The 16,285-nt window shown below is 51.6% G+C and overlaps 1 protein-coding gene across 6 annotated transcripts in view; it reads left to right on the forward strand.

Annotated features, from left to right (window-relative positions):
* TBX2 (T-box transcription factor 2) overlaps positions 1 to 16,285 on the forward strand; it is a 111,130-nt gene that overhangs the window by 48,291 nt on the left and 46,554 nt on the right. For 4 of the 6 annotated variants that reach the window (XM_053274543.1, XM_053274542.1, XM_053274540.1 and 1 more), the window contains one exon: positions 11,082 to 11,349. In XM_053274543.1, coding sequence (XP_053130518.1) covers positions 11,082 to 11,349 — 268 coding nt within the window. Of the gene's footprint in view, positions 1 to 8,078; positions 8,655 to 11,081; positions 11,350 to 16,285 lie in introns of those variants that run through there. The other 2 variants (XM_053274544.1, XM_053274538.1) reach the window with 1 other exon arrangement.

Raw genomic sequence — 16,285 nt, forward strand, 5'->3', positions numbered from 1 at the left:
GATGTCCCAGTTTGTTGGTGGATTAGTGGTGGTGGGGACTTAGGGAAAAATAGGGAAAAATAGGGAAAAATAGCTGCAGAGTTGGTGCTTGCGGTGGGGCTGGGTGGAGGAATATTCCCAGTCCTCACTCAGCTCAGTGCCTTGTTAACCGTCTTGGAGCCGAGGCTGAAGAGAGCTGGTTTCCCTTCTTTCTTCAGATAAGCCCCTCCCCCTACACACACAGAGTATTTAAATGTTGTATCCCTCTTAGGGCTAACATCTCTGCAGGGATAAATATCATCTGGTGGGTGAATCCACAACCCCGTATTTGTTATTGAAAATGCACCAAAATAATACAGATTATTAATATTTATTATACACAATAATACATACAGTAAGGCACTTCGAATGGACATGTTGGATTTTAGATTATTTGTGTCCCTCCCCTGTTACACACACGGAGCCTCTGAAGAAAAATATAAACAACTGGGGGAAAGTTGAATTTCCCCAAAATGTGGAACATAGCATTACAAATTTTATACTGATTTTGAACGAGTAATACACATTAGGAAAGGAGGAAATACAATATTTAGATCTGGGCTTGAGTTCAGAGCTACTTTATATCCATGTGGTAAATGGAGTTCAGAGATCAAGGATTTTTGGGGAGGTGTCCTCTCTGTTCTAGAGCGGTAGAAGAAGAAGAAATATATAAGATTCCGTCCCTTTCCATTTGATATTTGTAGCCGCTGAGTCTCCTGTTAGGGATTTAAACCCAAATTCGCATCCTTGGCGATTTTTTTTTAAAAAGGTAACCAAAATAATCTGCTGAGACGATGATAGTTTTCAGAGCAGCTAATCCCAGGAGGATCCATTCGATCTACTTTTATCAGAGATAATGTTGGCACTGCATCTCGCTGGAAAGGACATCCTCCTGGTCTGGGTGGAATTGGGAGCACGATCCAGCCAAAGCGAAGTCCTTTGAACGCTCCCTGGCAAGGGCTGAGCTAAGCCTGTAGCTTAAGTTTTCTCCTGTTTAAATCAATGAGGATATGGAGTCTTTCCTTTGGCCGGATCGGGTCCTAAGCGGGGTGTTCCATGCAAGCAGGTGTTCTTCCCTCACCGTTCCCTCTTTCGAAGCCCTTTCCGGTTATTTAAAAATAAAATCGAGTAAGTAAACTCGTTTAATCTGTATCTGCATTTATCCCTCTCACCTCCACAGGTTAAATTAAATTAAAGTATGAGGAAAAGGGGGCGCATTGTAGGGTCTATTTGGAACCGTAGGTCTCTAGAGTTTAGTCCGTCTTTTCTCTTGGATGTTTCCCCCCCTTTCGTTTTGGTGGGGAAAGGGTCGCCTCTCCAATGGCTTCCTTTCTCAACAGCAAATGCATAAATTTAGTTTAAAATTGAGGGAAAGGGAAGGGAGTTCAAACTCCCCCCTAATCTGCCAGTAGTTTTGAGAAAGTGGGTTAAAGCGAGGAAAGAATGAATCCACTGTGTATCCGGGAGATTTAAAGAAGTCCTTTTCAAAGGACAGGTGCCACCCCTACTATTAAGGGACTTTTAACGCACACCTTTCCGCCAACACCACTGCTTTTCCTTATATTCTTCCGCGTTGTAATTTTTTGGGGTGCAATCCCTGGCATATTTATTCGGGGAGTAAGCCCAGTTGAATATAGTGGGGTTTACTCCTTGAGTCAACAGGTCAAGGGTTGTGCTTTGAGGTGGTGATGGTCTCGGAGGTCATAATAATTTTAAAATAATGATTACAGTGTCCATGGACATCATGAAGGGAGACTGGGTGTTTGGGGAGAAGAGTTGTCCTTCTGGATGCCCCCCCCAGCTTTTTAGCCCCCACCCCCGCCCGGGGAAAGGAGCAAAGGGAATGGGGTTATCCAAGGGCGGTAATCGGGAACTGCGCTTGTATCGGATCAGGTGCAGTGCTGCCAGTTATTTTCGTTTCAGGTTTCTGCCTCTAAAGAACCTAAATCTGGAAACAAGTCGCGTTTAAGAATGGCATCTGCAAACCTAAAGCCATCCGCGGGGTGGAGGGATTTGGCTTGGAGCCAAGGGAACCCCTAGTTCAAATCCCCCCTCTCTCTCTGTCTCTCTCTCTCTCTGTCTCTCTCTCTTTCTTTCTTTCCACCATCCCGGATCTGACACGGAAATAATTCGTTCACTAAATACCATAATGCGGACCTGCCTCCTGGTAAAGATCGCTGCTAGGTTGATTAGACGGTGGAGTTCCTTTTGGGGGTGAAAATGACGGCACACACCTGCACAAATACCAGTTGGTAGACCCTGGTACTCGCGGCCATTCACACCATCGGTCACTCGCGGGGGTCGTGTGGACCCCTCTAGCCTGCCTTGTCCCTACCAAGGAGGGCGACTGTTGTACGTTTGTGAATAGAACCACACACACACGTGGATAGTGACAGAATATCCCCTTTAAAAGTCTACCCCAACCATAGGTACCAGAACTCAAGGCTAGCTTGGGCAACCCTTTCTGCTCCGAAAGCCTTTCAGCCCGGAAGTGTGTTGGCTAATGGCTAGTTAAGCAAAGGCACTCTGCATGTGCCCAGAGGGCCTCTTCTCACTGCTTCAGGTCTTGCCAGAGCCAAGGGAGGGCACTTCAGGCAGCCTCCGGGCAAGACCGAAGGGCTCTACCCTGGAGAAATTAAATCCATGCCTGGTGTGTTGTTGAGGGCCGGTGGTGGGAGAGAAATTAGGGGCATTTCTGGACCTTGGATATTGGGGGCTGCGGGGAAGCAACCTCACTCTTTGAAACGATGACACCCACACCCACACACACCTCAGCACCTGGGGGGAGGTTGCCTCTCACTTACCCATCCATCCATCCTCCCCCCCCTTTCCTTTGCCACCCTGGCTAAGTTTCGATTGTACACCTTGCGGGGCAGAGACCTCTCTCTTCTGCCTCTGCAGATCTGGGAGGACGCTGTGCCAAGGGATGTGGGAGCCAGCTGGGATCGGGTGCTGGGGTGGCCATGGAGCGAGGAGTGGGGTGAACATGGCTTTCCCCCTCCGTCCCTCCCGCCCCCCCCCCCGCCGCCGCCGCCGCCCCTCTTCTCGCTAGACGGCGGCTGCCGCCTCGGCCTCTCTCGCAAGCTGACTAGAGGCGGCCACCTAGGGGCCACCAGCCCGCATTACCCGCCAGCCAGCCTCGGCAAAAGCGGCCAGAGTCTTGCAAGCTTCCCGCGCCCATGGGGGGTGGGGCGAGAGCCCACCTAGGGGGCTTTCTTTACCACTTGGAGTGCGCTTGTTTTTTTGGGGGGAGAAGATAAACTCCCAGCCTCCCCCAGCGCCCCATCCAAGTCCTTCCAGAGAAGTTTTGGCTGGCAACCCCAACCCCACACAGGATTGTCTCCCGCAAACGCTTGGTGGGGAGGTCGCCACCAGGAGGAAGGCGCTTTCTTCCTTTCTTCCTTTCTTCCCCCACCCCCTTCCTTTTTCCACTCTTTAATTGTGGACCCTTCAAGCTCATGGCGCCAAGGGGCTCTTGAGCCAACTCTCCACCTCCCCCCCGCCACCCCAGCCTCGGTTAATCAGCAGAAATCTGAAAGGGGACAAACACACACACACACACCCTCCACGCCCCCCCCCCACAGTCAATCCTTGGCTATCAGTTGGGTGTGGAGAAGAGAGATGCGTCTGTCTCCCCAGCCTAATAATCCCTCTCCAAACAAGAGTCGCCTTTCCCAAAACGATCGCCATCTCGTCTCTTCTCCTCTTCCCCCCCCCGCGCCCGCCCCATCAAATTATCTTCCTCTAAGGAAGGAGGAGACAGTTGGCTAAGAGTGTCGCTCAAATTAAAAAAAAAAAATGGGGCTGGGGGAGGGAGAGAGTCGGGGCCTCCAACCACAAGGTGAGACACCTCATTTTCATGTTCTGCTTTTAGTATCCCAGTCCCTCATCTTGCAACTTTATGTCTCCTGTTTTGTTCTCCAACAATGTTTTATTCAGCATAAATTATTTGGCTTGTCAATTTCAATCCCGCCCTCACGCCCCCCAAATTGATATCAATCCCCCCAAAAATTGATATGGGGAAAATGTATCTAATCATTTCAATATTGAAATGCATCTATTCATTCACAATGTATCTATTTATTTCAATATTGAAATTGATTTCAACCCCCCCACACACACACATTGATATGGGGGGAAATGTATCCATTCAATGCCTATAAATGAGAGAGACACTGTGAAGGTGGAATAGGACACTTTGAAAGAAATACACCCTACTGTGTGAAATGTCCACACTTTAATCCGATGTAGATTTGCGGCTTAAACGTGCACCCCAAAACTAGGGTTGCTTGGGAGTTGAAATTAGCGAGGCTTCCTTCTGAGTAATCTGGCTTCTGATTGCCCACTCTGGAGTGGGAGTAATCCTCAATTAACTTAAACCAGGGGGGGGGGAAACCCCTATTGAAATTAATGGGGCGACACCGGTATAAGTAGTTAGAGGACCAGGAGGATTTAGTGGAGCCTTTTCCGGGCTCCAGTCCTCCAGGCTCTTAAGTCTGGGCATCTTGAATAGAGAAGCCCATTTCAGAGGAAGCCAAAAGGGCAGGGGTCCTCGTGGGCATCGTTCAGTGCAAAAAAAAAAAAAGGGGGGGGGGGTCCTTATAATTAAAGTTAGTCTTTAATCTTTAGAGAGCCGTTTCTTGGACAAACTGAGCGGTGGATGATTTGGCGTTCCTCCAAATCGCCGTTTTCAAGGCTGGAATCCTGTCCGCACGTACCCTGGAGAGTAACCCCGAATTAGTCGCCGGGAGACTGACTGTGGAGGAGCTGCCCCGAGACCTGGAAACTGGTTGGAGCCGCGAATGCGTCCACACACTCATACAGAACGGCCGCCCACGCCTTGAGAAATCGAAGCCCCCTCCCCAGAAAACTCCCACCACCGATCCCTGCCCCCCTCCTCAAAAGTTAGGGCGCCACTCCCGCGGATCGGCCCACGCAGCCTACCCCGGAGTACCTGCTCCCCAAACTGCGCCTACCACTCACCCGAGGTTCCTTGCGCCGGGGATCCGGCTCGCCCTCCGCTGCTGCTACTTCGCTGTGGCGGCGGCGAAGCCTTCCCTTTACGAACCCTGGCCCGGCTTTGATTTTAGGGAAGGAGTCTTAAAGCGGCGATGCCCCCCCAGCACGCCTCCGGCTTCCAGCCCCACACACAGCCCGAGCACCCCACCCCCGATACTACAACTCCAGGAACTGAGTTCCTTGTCCAGCTGTCCCCCAACCCGATTCGCCTCCTGAAAGTGGGGGGGGGGCGGCGCCTTGCCTGTTGGTTTTTCCTCTAGGTGGGCCCCACCTCCATCTGTCGTAAGGGCTTGCTTCGCGCTGCGCCTGTCCGTGTCCTCCTCCCTCCCCCCTCCACTTTTTCCCCTTCCACCCCCTAATTTTAGGAAGGAACACCACACTAGGACTTGGGAGAGGGGAAGGGATGTCACCAGAAGCTATAATTTGGGAGCAGGGAAGGAAAGCACACAGCAGGAAGAAGCCTTGGGTTGGGTGGAGGGAATGGAATGGTTCTATTCCCACCGCCCGCCCCCCTTCTCTCCCGCTCCTCAATGTTCTCCCTTCCTTGCACAGGGCTGCGGGCCCCGCAGGGCAACCTTTGGCAACGGGCTTCTTGGAAGTCGGCCCTCAAACATCCCAGGCTGCACATTTCCCAGGAAGCCCCACTCAACTCAACGGGGTTTCCTCCCGGGGAGACGCGCATAGGATGCGGCGCCCAATTCGCCCAATGAGAGCGCTCTCCAGCAACCACTTAAGCCTCTTCTCCCCCATTTACTTCCCCTGGAAGCCGTGCGATTAATTAGCACCCGAATCGCATTCATTTGGAAGTCAATCCCAGCAATGATTCCACTGACCACTTTTTCCAAGTAAGCCGGTTTGGCGGAATTACCTCCTCTTGCCCAGTGCTGAGGCTTAATTGGTTTGGGGATGGAACTGTCTTCAGAGAGAGATCCTTTGGGCAGAAAAGATAAAAAGAAATTTTCTATATCTATATTTCCGTATATACAGAGGGAGAGAGAGAGATGTATTATGTATGTATGCATTAGATATTATGTATGCATGTATTACATATATAACGATTACAATTTACTTTGTAAGATCCTTGGGGCAAGGACTTCTATTTGTTTTGCTTCGCTAGAATGCACCATTTTGCCCTGATGGTGGTACTAAATAATAGATGGTAATTGGAGGATGGTGTTGTTCCAGAAAACATCCTCTTATGCTTTTACACACCGAGAGGAAATTCGCCAAGAGCCCTCTTTGACAATCAGTAGGCTCTCCGGGAGGGAAACGGGTGAATCAGTGAGTCGTACACACGTGACGGAGAGCCTTGCACAACCCACCGGTGTTGCTTGCAGGGTACTTCGGCAACAAGGCCCCACCCACCCCCAGGCGAATGCGTCTCCTTTGGAGCAGTAGCTGTGTGGAAGCGCATAGCCATGGGGCCTATGCCGAGGGGAAATTTACCAGTAGCCTTCTTGGAGAGAAATGCCTGTGAAAAGGGACTGGGATCAGTGTCATTCACACACACCGAGTGGGGTCTGAATGCACACCGCGAAAGGAGGAGAGGAACCCCCTCAGGGCCCCTCTCTGGGCCAAGCACTCCACCAGAGACACGCGTCCTAAAGATGCGGGCCTAAAAGGTCTTGGGAAAGCGCTTGGCTGCCGTGGCGTGGTAGTCAGTGGGTGACTCCCGCCTTGGGTGGCGCCAGGGCGGCGGTGCTCCTGCTGCCCCCACTCGCGTGGGTGTCCTCCTCAGCCCCTCCAGCAAAGCCCACGCTCCTCTCCCCGGCTCTGCGCGGCGCAGCGCTTCGGACGCGGCGGTGCGCCTTGGCGCATTTCGCCCAGCGCCCCTCTCTCTCTCCCCGCCTGGCGAGAGGCAGCGCTTTGGAACGCCTTCCCTTCTCATCAGCCAGGAAGGCCGCCTGAGATCTGCTGCTGCTGCCGCCTTCAAGAGGAGCCCGGCGGGCGGAGGGGAGGACTCTCGAGGCCTTGCCTCTGTCATTGGTTAATATTTTATTTTGTTGACATGTTTTCTTACTGGCGATGCTGCCGACACCTTTTCCTCTCTCTCTCTTTCTCTCTCTTTTCTCTTCTCTTTCTCCTCCTCCTTCCTCCCCCCCCCGCAAACCCCTTTCTATTCCCTCACCCCTTCCAGCCCCCTCCCTCCTCCCCCCCACCCTTGGCTGGACCTGTCAAAACCACGCCTATGGACATCCACAATTGGTCTGAACTGCGTAAAATCCACAATCAAGTGGGCTTGGTTCATTAAAGGGAGGGAGAGGTGGAAACGCGCGGCGGGGCGCGGGGTGGGGGCGAGAGAGGAGGAGGAGAGAGAAAGGAGGAGGAATCGGAGCGAGGAAGGGCACACGCGAGATCGTCCCAGCTTCACAGAGCGACCCAGGAGAGAGCGCAACCAGTCCACACTGCAGCTCGCCCTCGGAACGATGCGCCTTCCGGCTCCCGGCTCGGATTCCGGAGCGCTTCTCCCTCCGGAGCCTGGCAGTCCTTGACCCACGCACGGCGTGGTTTGGTTTCGCTTTGGCCGGGAAGCGAGCGAGAGCAGCAGGCTCGCTCGCGGGCTCTCCTCTTCCAGGGCTGCGCGCAGGGCGGAGGGGGCATTGCCGAACCGGCCTCCCCAGGACGGGGCGATCCCCACTCCGGGCTTCTCCTTTCTCCAAGTGGGGGTCCGAGCCTGCAGGGAGGGGGGCGCTGCTCTCCCCCCAGCCCCCTCCCCCCTGCGCAAGCTGTGAAGACCGCAAGACCACTCCGGGCTGCTGCTGCTGCTCTTCCAAAGGACTTGCACTTTTGAACGCCTTAAGAATCGGGGTGGTGTCGGGTGTTGCCGCTTAAAAAAAAAAAAAAGATCTCGGGGGAGAAGGGGTGAATCCCACCCGCCCCCTGCAACCAAGAAGGACCTACCGGTGCCTCGGAGACCTCCAAGACAAGCGGTGGGTGGGAGTCCCGCCACGACGTCCTTGCTTTCTTCTTCCTCCTCCTCCTCTTCCTCCCAGCCCGAAGGAACCCGAGGAGGAAGCGCGACCCGAGGAAGGTGGGGGAAACGAAGCCGCCCGCCCGAGCACCGCAAGCCCGGCGGGTTGACATTGACTAGCCGCCGGCTGAGCTCGCAGGGGGAGGCGTGTGTGGGGTGGGGGGCCACTGGAGTTGACCAGCCAGCCAGCCAGCCAGCAAGCCATCGCCTCCCCCCGCCAGCTCGCCACCCCTCCCTGGCCCGAGGGATCGCTCTTCTCGCCTGGATTTGTGGATGTCCTGATGAGAGATCCAGCCTTCCCGGCGGCTGCGATGGCTTACCACCCGTTCCACGCGCCCAGGCCGTCCGATTTCCCCATGTCCGCCTTCCTCGCCGCCGCCCAGCCCTCCTTCTTCCCGGCTCTAGCTCTGCCTCCGGCCGCGCTGACGAAGCCTTTAGCCGACCCCAGCCTGGCTGGCGCAGCCGAGGCCAGCCTGCACGTCTCGGCTCTGGGACACCACCACCCAACTGCCCATCTGAGGTCGCTCAAAAGCCTGGAGCCGGAGGAAGAGGTCGAAGACGACCCCAAAGTGACCCTGGAAGCGAAAGAGCTGTGGGATCAGTTTCACAAATTGGGGACGGAGATGGTGATCACCAAATCGGGAAGGTAAGAGGAGCAGCCCACCTTCTGGGCCAGATCGAATATGACCTTTTTGGCCTAATATTAATAATCTTCGTGACATTGTTCGACACCTTCTCGTGCGCCCTGCAATCACGCGATGGTTTCTGCCCTGCGTGGGGATGGACTCGGTTCTCCTCCTTGCCCCCCACGGGAGCTGTCACACACACGCGTTTTAAAATTAAAGCTGTTTGAAACTTCCACCCTGTCTTCTCCCACACTCTTTCTCCTCCCCCCTCCTTCTCCTCGAAATCCACTTAAACTGGAAGCGAAGTTGCTTGGAAATCAATGGGCTTCACTTCCCAATCAACATGTTTACAATTAAGGGCCCTGGTGGACTTAAATACTAACAGAAGTGAGTGGGTTTTTTAGCAGGCTTCTTTAGGTAGAAGAGGGTAGCGCTCAGAGATCTGTTTTGCAAGCAGTTAACCCCCTCCTTCCAAGTCATGGTTAACAATTTAAACCACATAATCCCGGATTATATTTGTTTACACGTTTTTGTATTTTCCCCCCGCTTTCCACCACCGCCAACAAAAATACCTGTTTCCGGGTTATCCACAACACACCCCACCTCCCTCCAGCTGGGATTGTTTGGGTGACTTTTAATCTTTTTTAAAAAATGTGAAAAGTTACCCTGCCAATTAAAGGGATCCTAAAACACCCCAGGAGACTTATATGCACGCTTTACTTGGGAGCAAACCCCACTGTATACAGTGGAATGGATGCGGTGCATCAAATTAGGCCCTGAAACTGTTTCGCATATTTACTTGGCCGCAAGTCCCAGCGAAATGGGAGGCGGTGGATCATAAACCTGTTGAGGATGGGACCATAATAATAATAAAAAAAGGTAGTTTGTGGTGGTGGTGGGCGTTTGGAAATAGTTTTGAAATTATTATTTATTATGATTTGTTCGATTCTGATACCGCCCTTCCAAAAATGGCTCAGGGCTGTTTACACAGAGAAATAACAAATCAATAAGGTGGATCCCTGTCCCCAAAGGGCTCACAATCTAAAACGAAACGTAAGCTCGACACCCGCAACAATCACTGGAGCTCCTGTGCTGGGGGTGGATAGGGCCAGTTACTCCCCCCCCTGCTAAATAAAGAGAATCGCCACGTTAAAAGGTGCCTCTTTGCCAAGTTAGCAAGGGGTTCATGTGGCCCTCTTTCTCTCTACCACGATTTAATGGCTGTGGTTTGAGTCTGTTACATTTATTTTCCGTCTGCCTTCAAGGGGATCCTAAATTCTTGCTGTCGTCTCTCTCCCCCCCCCCCGCCACTCCGCCCCACTGCCCCCTTTTCAACTATAATGAGTGGACAAATCTGTCTTGAAGTTCAAGAGCCTGTTTTTCCAACAATGCCTTCCCTCTGTGAAAGGAGCCTATCCGTCCCTTTTGCTGATTAGATCAAGCAAAATTTGGAATTATAAAAGGGCGCCCAGTTGCACTCAACACAACTCTGTCTGGACTTAACAATTAAAAACAAGAGAATCTGCACACAACACCACTCGATTTCGGGAGCTGACATCCGGATTGCAACTCCCTTTTGAACCTGGGTTTAAAAACAAATAAATCTGGAACAAGGGATCGTTTTATTTTAACCTGTTCCTAAAATAAAAATGTGGCCCTTAGGGTGGTAGATCCTTTGCACCCTCACCTGGTAGGAAACCCCATTAAAATGAATGGGATTCTGACTTCGGAGTAAATATTTTAGGATCAGGCATTTAAGTGGAAAATGGGTGCGTTTGGCGTTTCCTCTCTCTCTCTCACCCCTACATCTACACCTCATAAAGAATGATTTGAAGGCCTGCGTCCTTTTCTGGGGGGTCTTTTTTATGGCAGCGTCATAATGAAGCCCTTGTCTTTAATTAAACAGCCTGCCCAGGGCCGCAGTCCTAAGCGTCCTGACGGGAAAGGAAGCCCCAGGTGGACAAAGCCGGGTTTCCTCGTGAGTAAAATTGGCTGGGATCCACCCTAAGAGCCTAGCTCTCCCCAGCAGGACCTTCAGCGCCGCCGACTCAGGCACCGCGTGAACCCGCCGCCGGGTTTGACTTCTCAGCAAACCTGCCTTGGAATCGGGCAGGCTGACACAGGAGTAAGCCCCATTGACTGTGTGCCAAGGGTGTCTTTGGGCAGGTCTTGTTCTTGAAAACAGGGAAGGCAACATTAGGCGCAGGCGGTAATGGCAGCAGTAAATGGAAATAAACGAGCATGGAAAGCTCTGGGAGAAGATTGCATGGCACTGAGATGATTGCACATGTGTTAGACCTAACTGGACACCTTGCCCTCTTTCTGCTCTTTTTCTCTGGGTGTATTTTTTTTTTTTTTAAAGCAAATGCATTTCCAGGCGATCTTTCCAAGGAAGGGAATTGCTGGTGCGTCCTGACGAAGCCTTTCTCTTTCTCTTTCTCTGCCAGGCGCATGTTCCCTCCCTTCAAAGTGCGGGTGAGCGGCCTGGACAAGAAGGCGAAATACATCTTATTAATGGATATTGTGGCAGCCGACGACTGCCGCTACAAATTCCACAACTCCCGCTGGATGGTGGCCGGGAAGGCGGACCCCGAGATGCCCAAGCGCATGTACATCCACCCGGACAGCCCGGCCACCGGCGAGCAGTGGATGGCCAAACCCGTGGCCTTCCACAAACTCAAGCTCACCAACAACATATCGGACAAGCACGGCTTCGTAAGTAGCCCCACCCCCCTCCGCTAGCCCCACCGCCAGCCCCTCTGCGATCTGGGTCTCTGCCCTGGGGGAACCCGGGCTTTTTGCGCACACGCTGCTGACACGGGCGTCTCGATCTTCCGATCATCTCCCTACTGGGGACCTGGAGGGGAAGGCGAGCCCAGGGGCTGAGGCCTGAAGCCTTTGAGGGCTGAGAGTCCAAGCCCCACGGAAGCCACATAGGAAGCTGCCAAATACCGAGTCAGACCCTTGGTCTATCTCGCTCAGTACTGTCTACCCAGACTGGCAGCAGCTTCTCCAAGGTTGCAGGCAGAAGTCTCTCCGCCCTCTCTTGGAGATGCTGCCAGGGAGGGAACTTGGACCTTTCTCTTCCGCCACCCGCGGGATCGCTTGGCTTGAGAGTCACAGGAAGGGCCCAGATGGCGCCGCAGGGAGCTCCATAGGGCTAGCTCGGTGGGCAATTCCTGCCAGGCGCTGTGCAGCGTAGTCGGGCCTTCAGGTGGCTCCTTGAGGCTCGCGCTTGGGACTGGGGCACTTGCTTTGGAGACTCCCTTTCCCCACCCGCGTGCCCTAGGCCTCCTTTGGAGCGGACTAGATTCTTGGGGCTTAGAGCATGTTGAAGGCTGCATGTCTAGAAGGACCTCCGGGTTTGATGAGGAGATCGGGAAGCCCCTTTGGGAATACCTGCAGGCGGACTCGTTTCTAAGTGACTTTTCAGATACATTTCTAAAAAGTCCGCTGCTCTCCTGTGAGATGCTCTGTTCCTCCCTGCCCCACCTGATGCTGAGAAAGGGGGACTCTGTTATCTGTAGCCAATAAATCAGACCCCTCCTTCTCCGCCTTTTTTTTTTTTTTTTTAATCTGGAGGTCAAAAATCGTAGCAGACTGCATTTCAAATCTCGGGGCCCTATTTGTTTGGGGCAAAAGGGATGTGTGTCGAAATAACAGGCGCAAAATCCATGCTTAAAACTCTATCCGCTAGAACCCATTTACACGGTTGCCTGGGAAGTCAATTCCCATGACATTCAAGGCCCCCTATTTCCGCGTAACAGAGATGGAAGTTTGGGGCTGCATACAAATATAATAAATAAAATAAATAAATAAATCGTGCGGATGGCCGTGTTGAAGATCGAACTCCATTTACTTTCCTCCGGATCTCCCGAGGTCCTTTGCAATCCTATGGCGCACTAGCCAGGGAAGTAAGCCTAACTGGGGTCTCAGTTCGGAGTGTAAAAAGAATGTAAACTGGGCTTAATTCGGAGTATGTCAAAATCGGAAGGGAAGTGAGGTTCACCGGACTCTTTCAAGCTCTTGCTTTCTAACTGTGATATTACGCACGTTTACTCTGAAGTAAGCCCCATTTCATTAAATGGGGCTTCCTCCAGGCAAGAGTGTGGAAGATGACAGCCGAAAGAAATAAGCTATATACCTTCCAGCGAGAGGTTAGTACCAAAAGTCAATGTCCTTTTAGCTTCTCTGATCACAATCATTTTGCCGTCAGCCAGAGAGAATGCTTATGGAACAATTTTCTAGTACAAAATAATTCGGTGGTGTCTTTTGTTTGTTTATTTGTTGTTGTTTTTAAATAGGGTATTTTTATTGCATCCTGTTGCTGCTGCTCCAAATTCTAGGGCTAGAAAAAATAGCTTCTACGGAAAACTAGGAGAAAAATGGGGGGGGGGGCGTGTATTCCTGATTGACAAAGTTTGAAGCGTAGGCTGTTGATTCCATCTACGGATTTTCTACGGATTTTATTTCCTTTTGTCTATGAACGTACAAAAGTGGAAATACCTTCAGATTCTCAACTGGATGTTCCAGGCGCGTAACAACGATAGGGCAAGGGGAGACAGTTGTCTGGGGGCCCCACTGCCTGGAGGGGCCCCCCAGAGGCACCTCACGTGACTCCCCATTGCCCCCTGCCCAGCCCCAAGGCTCCTCAGCCACTTGCCCTCTTCGCCGTCTCTCCAGCTTGTTCTCCTGGCCGGCAATCGAGGGAGCAGACAAGCTGCCAAGAGCTCCTTTTCTCCCGCCTCTCAGCTGATCGGCGGGTGGGCGGGGCTTCCACGGAGGTCTGGTGTAGGCCTCTGTGAAGCCTGAACTCGAGTAGGGCCCAAGCCAGCCAGGAAGGAGGAGGCAGCCAGAGAGGCCTCCACTGTTCTCTGCAGCAGAAGACCCCCTGCTGCCAGGTAGAGTGTGAACTCCTTTTTGTGGTTACCTTCCCCACCCCCACCCCCACCCGGATATATAGGGATCTGCTTGCCATAGGGCTTTGATATGGGGGGGGGACTGAGAAGTCTCTGAATATTTATTTTTAAACAGCTTGGAAAATTTGCTGGCTTAAAAAAAACTATCTAAAAAGTCCTATAAGTGGCTTGTTTCATGGCAGAAAATTACAAAAACTTCTGGAAGAAACAGTATTATATTTATTTTATTCATTCATTTATAAATGCACTTATGTTCAAGTTGTTTTGCAACCCAGAAGGTCTGAGTGAGAACTGTGAAGCATGTGTGGTGCTTTTATTTTATTTTTCTTGTGTGTGAACTGCTCCCCAATAACTTGCAGGGACTTCAGGGTAAATCTGGCCAACATGTGAATGCAGCACCTCCCTTCCAGAGGAGATGTGTGTTAAAGGGCTTTAAAAGCCTCCTGTGAAAAACCTCCTGGAATCAAACTTGACTGAATTTGTTCAGAGTTCTGAGAAAACAAACATAGGCTCACCCTGCATGGTTGAAAGTCTCCTTGGCTAATCTGCAGCGAGGGGCCCATTTTAATCATTCATCTTTCTAGTGTGTTCTAGGCATTAAAAGTAAAACAAATGTATAGTACTCAATGTATATCACTATATATTGTGACGTGTGCGTGTGTGTATTCAGTGAAATGTATTTTCAGGCAGCATACTTATTTTGGAATATCAGACTTAAATCCTTGGGGGCCTGGGGTGTGCGGAGGCCCTGGACTTTGAGTGGGGGGGCCCCATTTTAAAATCTTGTCTCTGGGCCCACTCCAACCTTGCTACGCCCCTGGGATGTTCGTTCTGCTTACATTTCTAAGGTTCTGGGGCCTGTGATTTGTTTTGTAGCAGATGCCCTGCCAAAGTGTATATCCTGAGTGTGTATATATGTTTAAATGTAATTGGTTTCCCTCCAGTTCTTGAATCCGGACTCCCCATTAGAAACGTATTTGCGTACAAGTAAATCTTGTTTGCACTCCAAACACTTCCAGATGAGATTAGGTGCCAAGAGGGAGGTAAACTTGTCATCTCGTCACTGACTTGCGTTACAATTTCTCAGGTAGGTGCCCAACAAGCCAACCTGGATTCTTAGGGTTTACACGCATCCCCACGCAACTCGGGGTTGAGAAAGGATTCCCCCCAACTTCTCAAAGCGAAAATATAAATATATCACAGATCCATTTGTCCAGACCAGGTCCGATGAAGTCTATGATGTTGAATATAATCACTGTTTTTAAAAAGCCCAAACACTTCATTTCTAGTTCCCTGAAATGCTTTGATCTGTAACTTTTTCTTTTCTTTTCTTTTCTTTTGCGGGGGCGCGTGGTGAGAGATGGGGATCACTTCAATAAATCTTGAGGTCATTTGTTGGGTGACGATTGACCTCTCTTTAAACTCTCTTGAAGGGGTTAGGGGCAGTTTGGGAGGCGGGAGTCTTACAGGTGTGTCTTCATAGGTAGGATGGCATCGCATCGCCCAGCACTGGAAGAATCCCTCCGTTTCAGAAGAAGGAGGCTGTCTCTCAAGTGGGGCGGGGGTGTCTGAGGATCTAGGAGACAAGTGTCCAGATCTAGACTATATGACATCCGTGCAGCCCCTACCCCCTTCTACGGCCACTGCATTGCATATGCTTTTCATAGCGTGTATATACTGTGTGTGCATGTGCATGTGTGTATAGCTATAGATGTAGATATAAACACACATCCCAGGGATCTCCAGGGGTATGTGTGGGGGGGAGTGAAGCCTTTCAATCCCTCTCCTGCTATAACCGAGAGATCTTAGTCCGCCTTAAGTGTGGTTGGATCGGGCCACGGTGTTCTGAATTCATAACTGGGCCCAGCGCCCTGCAAACAGGCCAGGAGGTCATGTGCTAGGGATGCTTGCTTGCAGAGCGTTTCATTCCAAGGGGCACGATCCAGCTGCAAAATGTCACCGCTTCGATGGGGCAGCAGCAGGCTTGCCTGTCTTCCCCAACACGCCCCCCCCCCTCCGGTGGAATATTTTCACTGTATTAGTTGGGGGTCGAGCTAAACTCTTTCTCCTCCTGGAGCATTTGAGCAATCGCCGAAGGGGCGGAAGGTTTTCCCAATTTGTCCTCTAAGGCAAGGCGAGGGACCTTGGACCCAGCAAGAGCGAGGCCGTGGAGCACAGGCCCCGATCCAGCCAAATTCTTGTTGAATTTCAAGATCGGGAGAACCGGGGTAAAATTCTTCCCCCCACACACATTCCCCGCAATCTCTAACATCAATGGGACGTGCACAGCCGGGCCGAGGCAGCTTTACTAGGGAGTAAAGGTCGCTGGCCACAGCGAGGATGGCTCCCAAGTGTACCTAGGAGCGCAGCTTTGTCTGTGCTGCCCGATGATGGCGATCCTGTGGCTCACCGTCGGGGCAAAAGGTTCATTTAGAGCTCCCAACCCCGAATAGGGCTCCCCTCGACACACTTGGGGGCAGGATTATCTTATATAAGGAAACGGAGCAGCGCCATTATTTATTTATATTTATTATCATTATTATTATTATTTATTTTACGGAAGGGGAGAAGGCGGCCGCGCGCCTCGTTAGCCCAGAGGGAGATTGCCTGAAATCGAATCATTTCGAAGCAAATCTGCTTTTAGGATTGGATCCAGAGGAGGCGATGCAATCCCTATAAAGTAATGGTTAATTTGCCGGCTGCTTCCGCCGCAGAAATGCAAGCGAGCCCTT

Source organism: Hemicordylus capensis, chromosome 12 (genome assembly GCF_027244095.1).
Source record: "Hemicordylus capensis ecotype Gifberg chromosome 12, rHemCap1.1.pri, whole genome shotgun sequence".
Lineage (NCBI taxonomy): Eukaryota > Metazoa > Chordata > Lepidosauria > Squamata > Cordylidae > Hemicordylus > Hemicordylus capensis.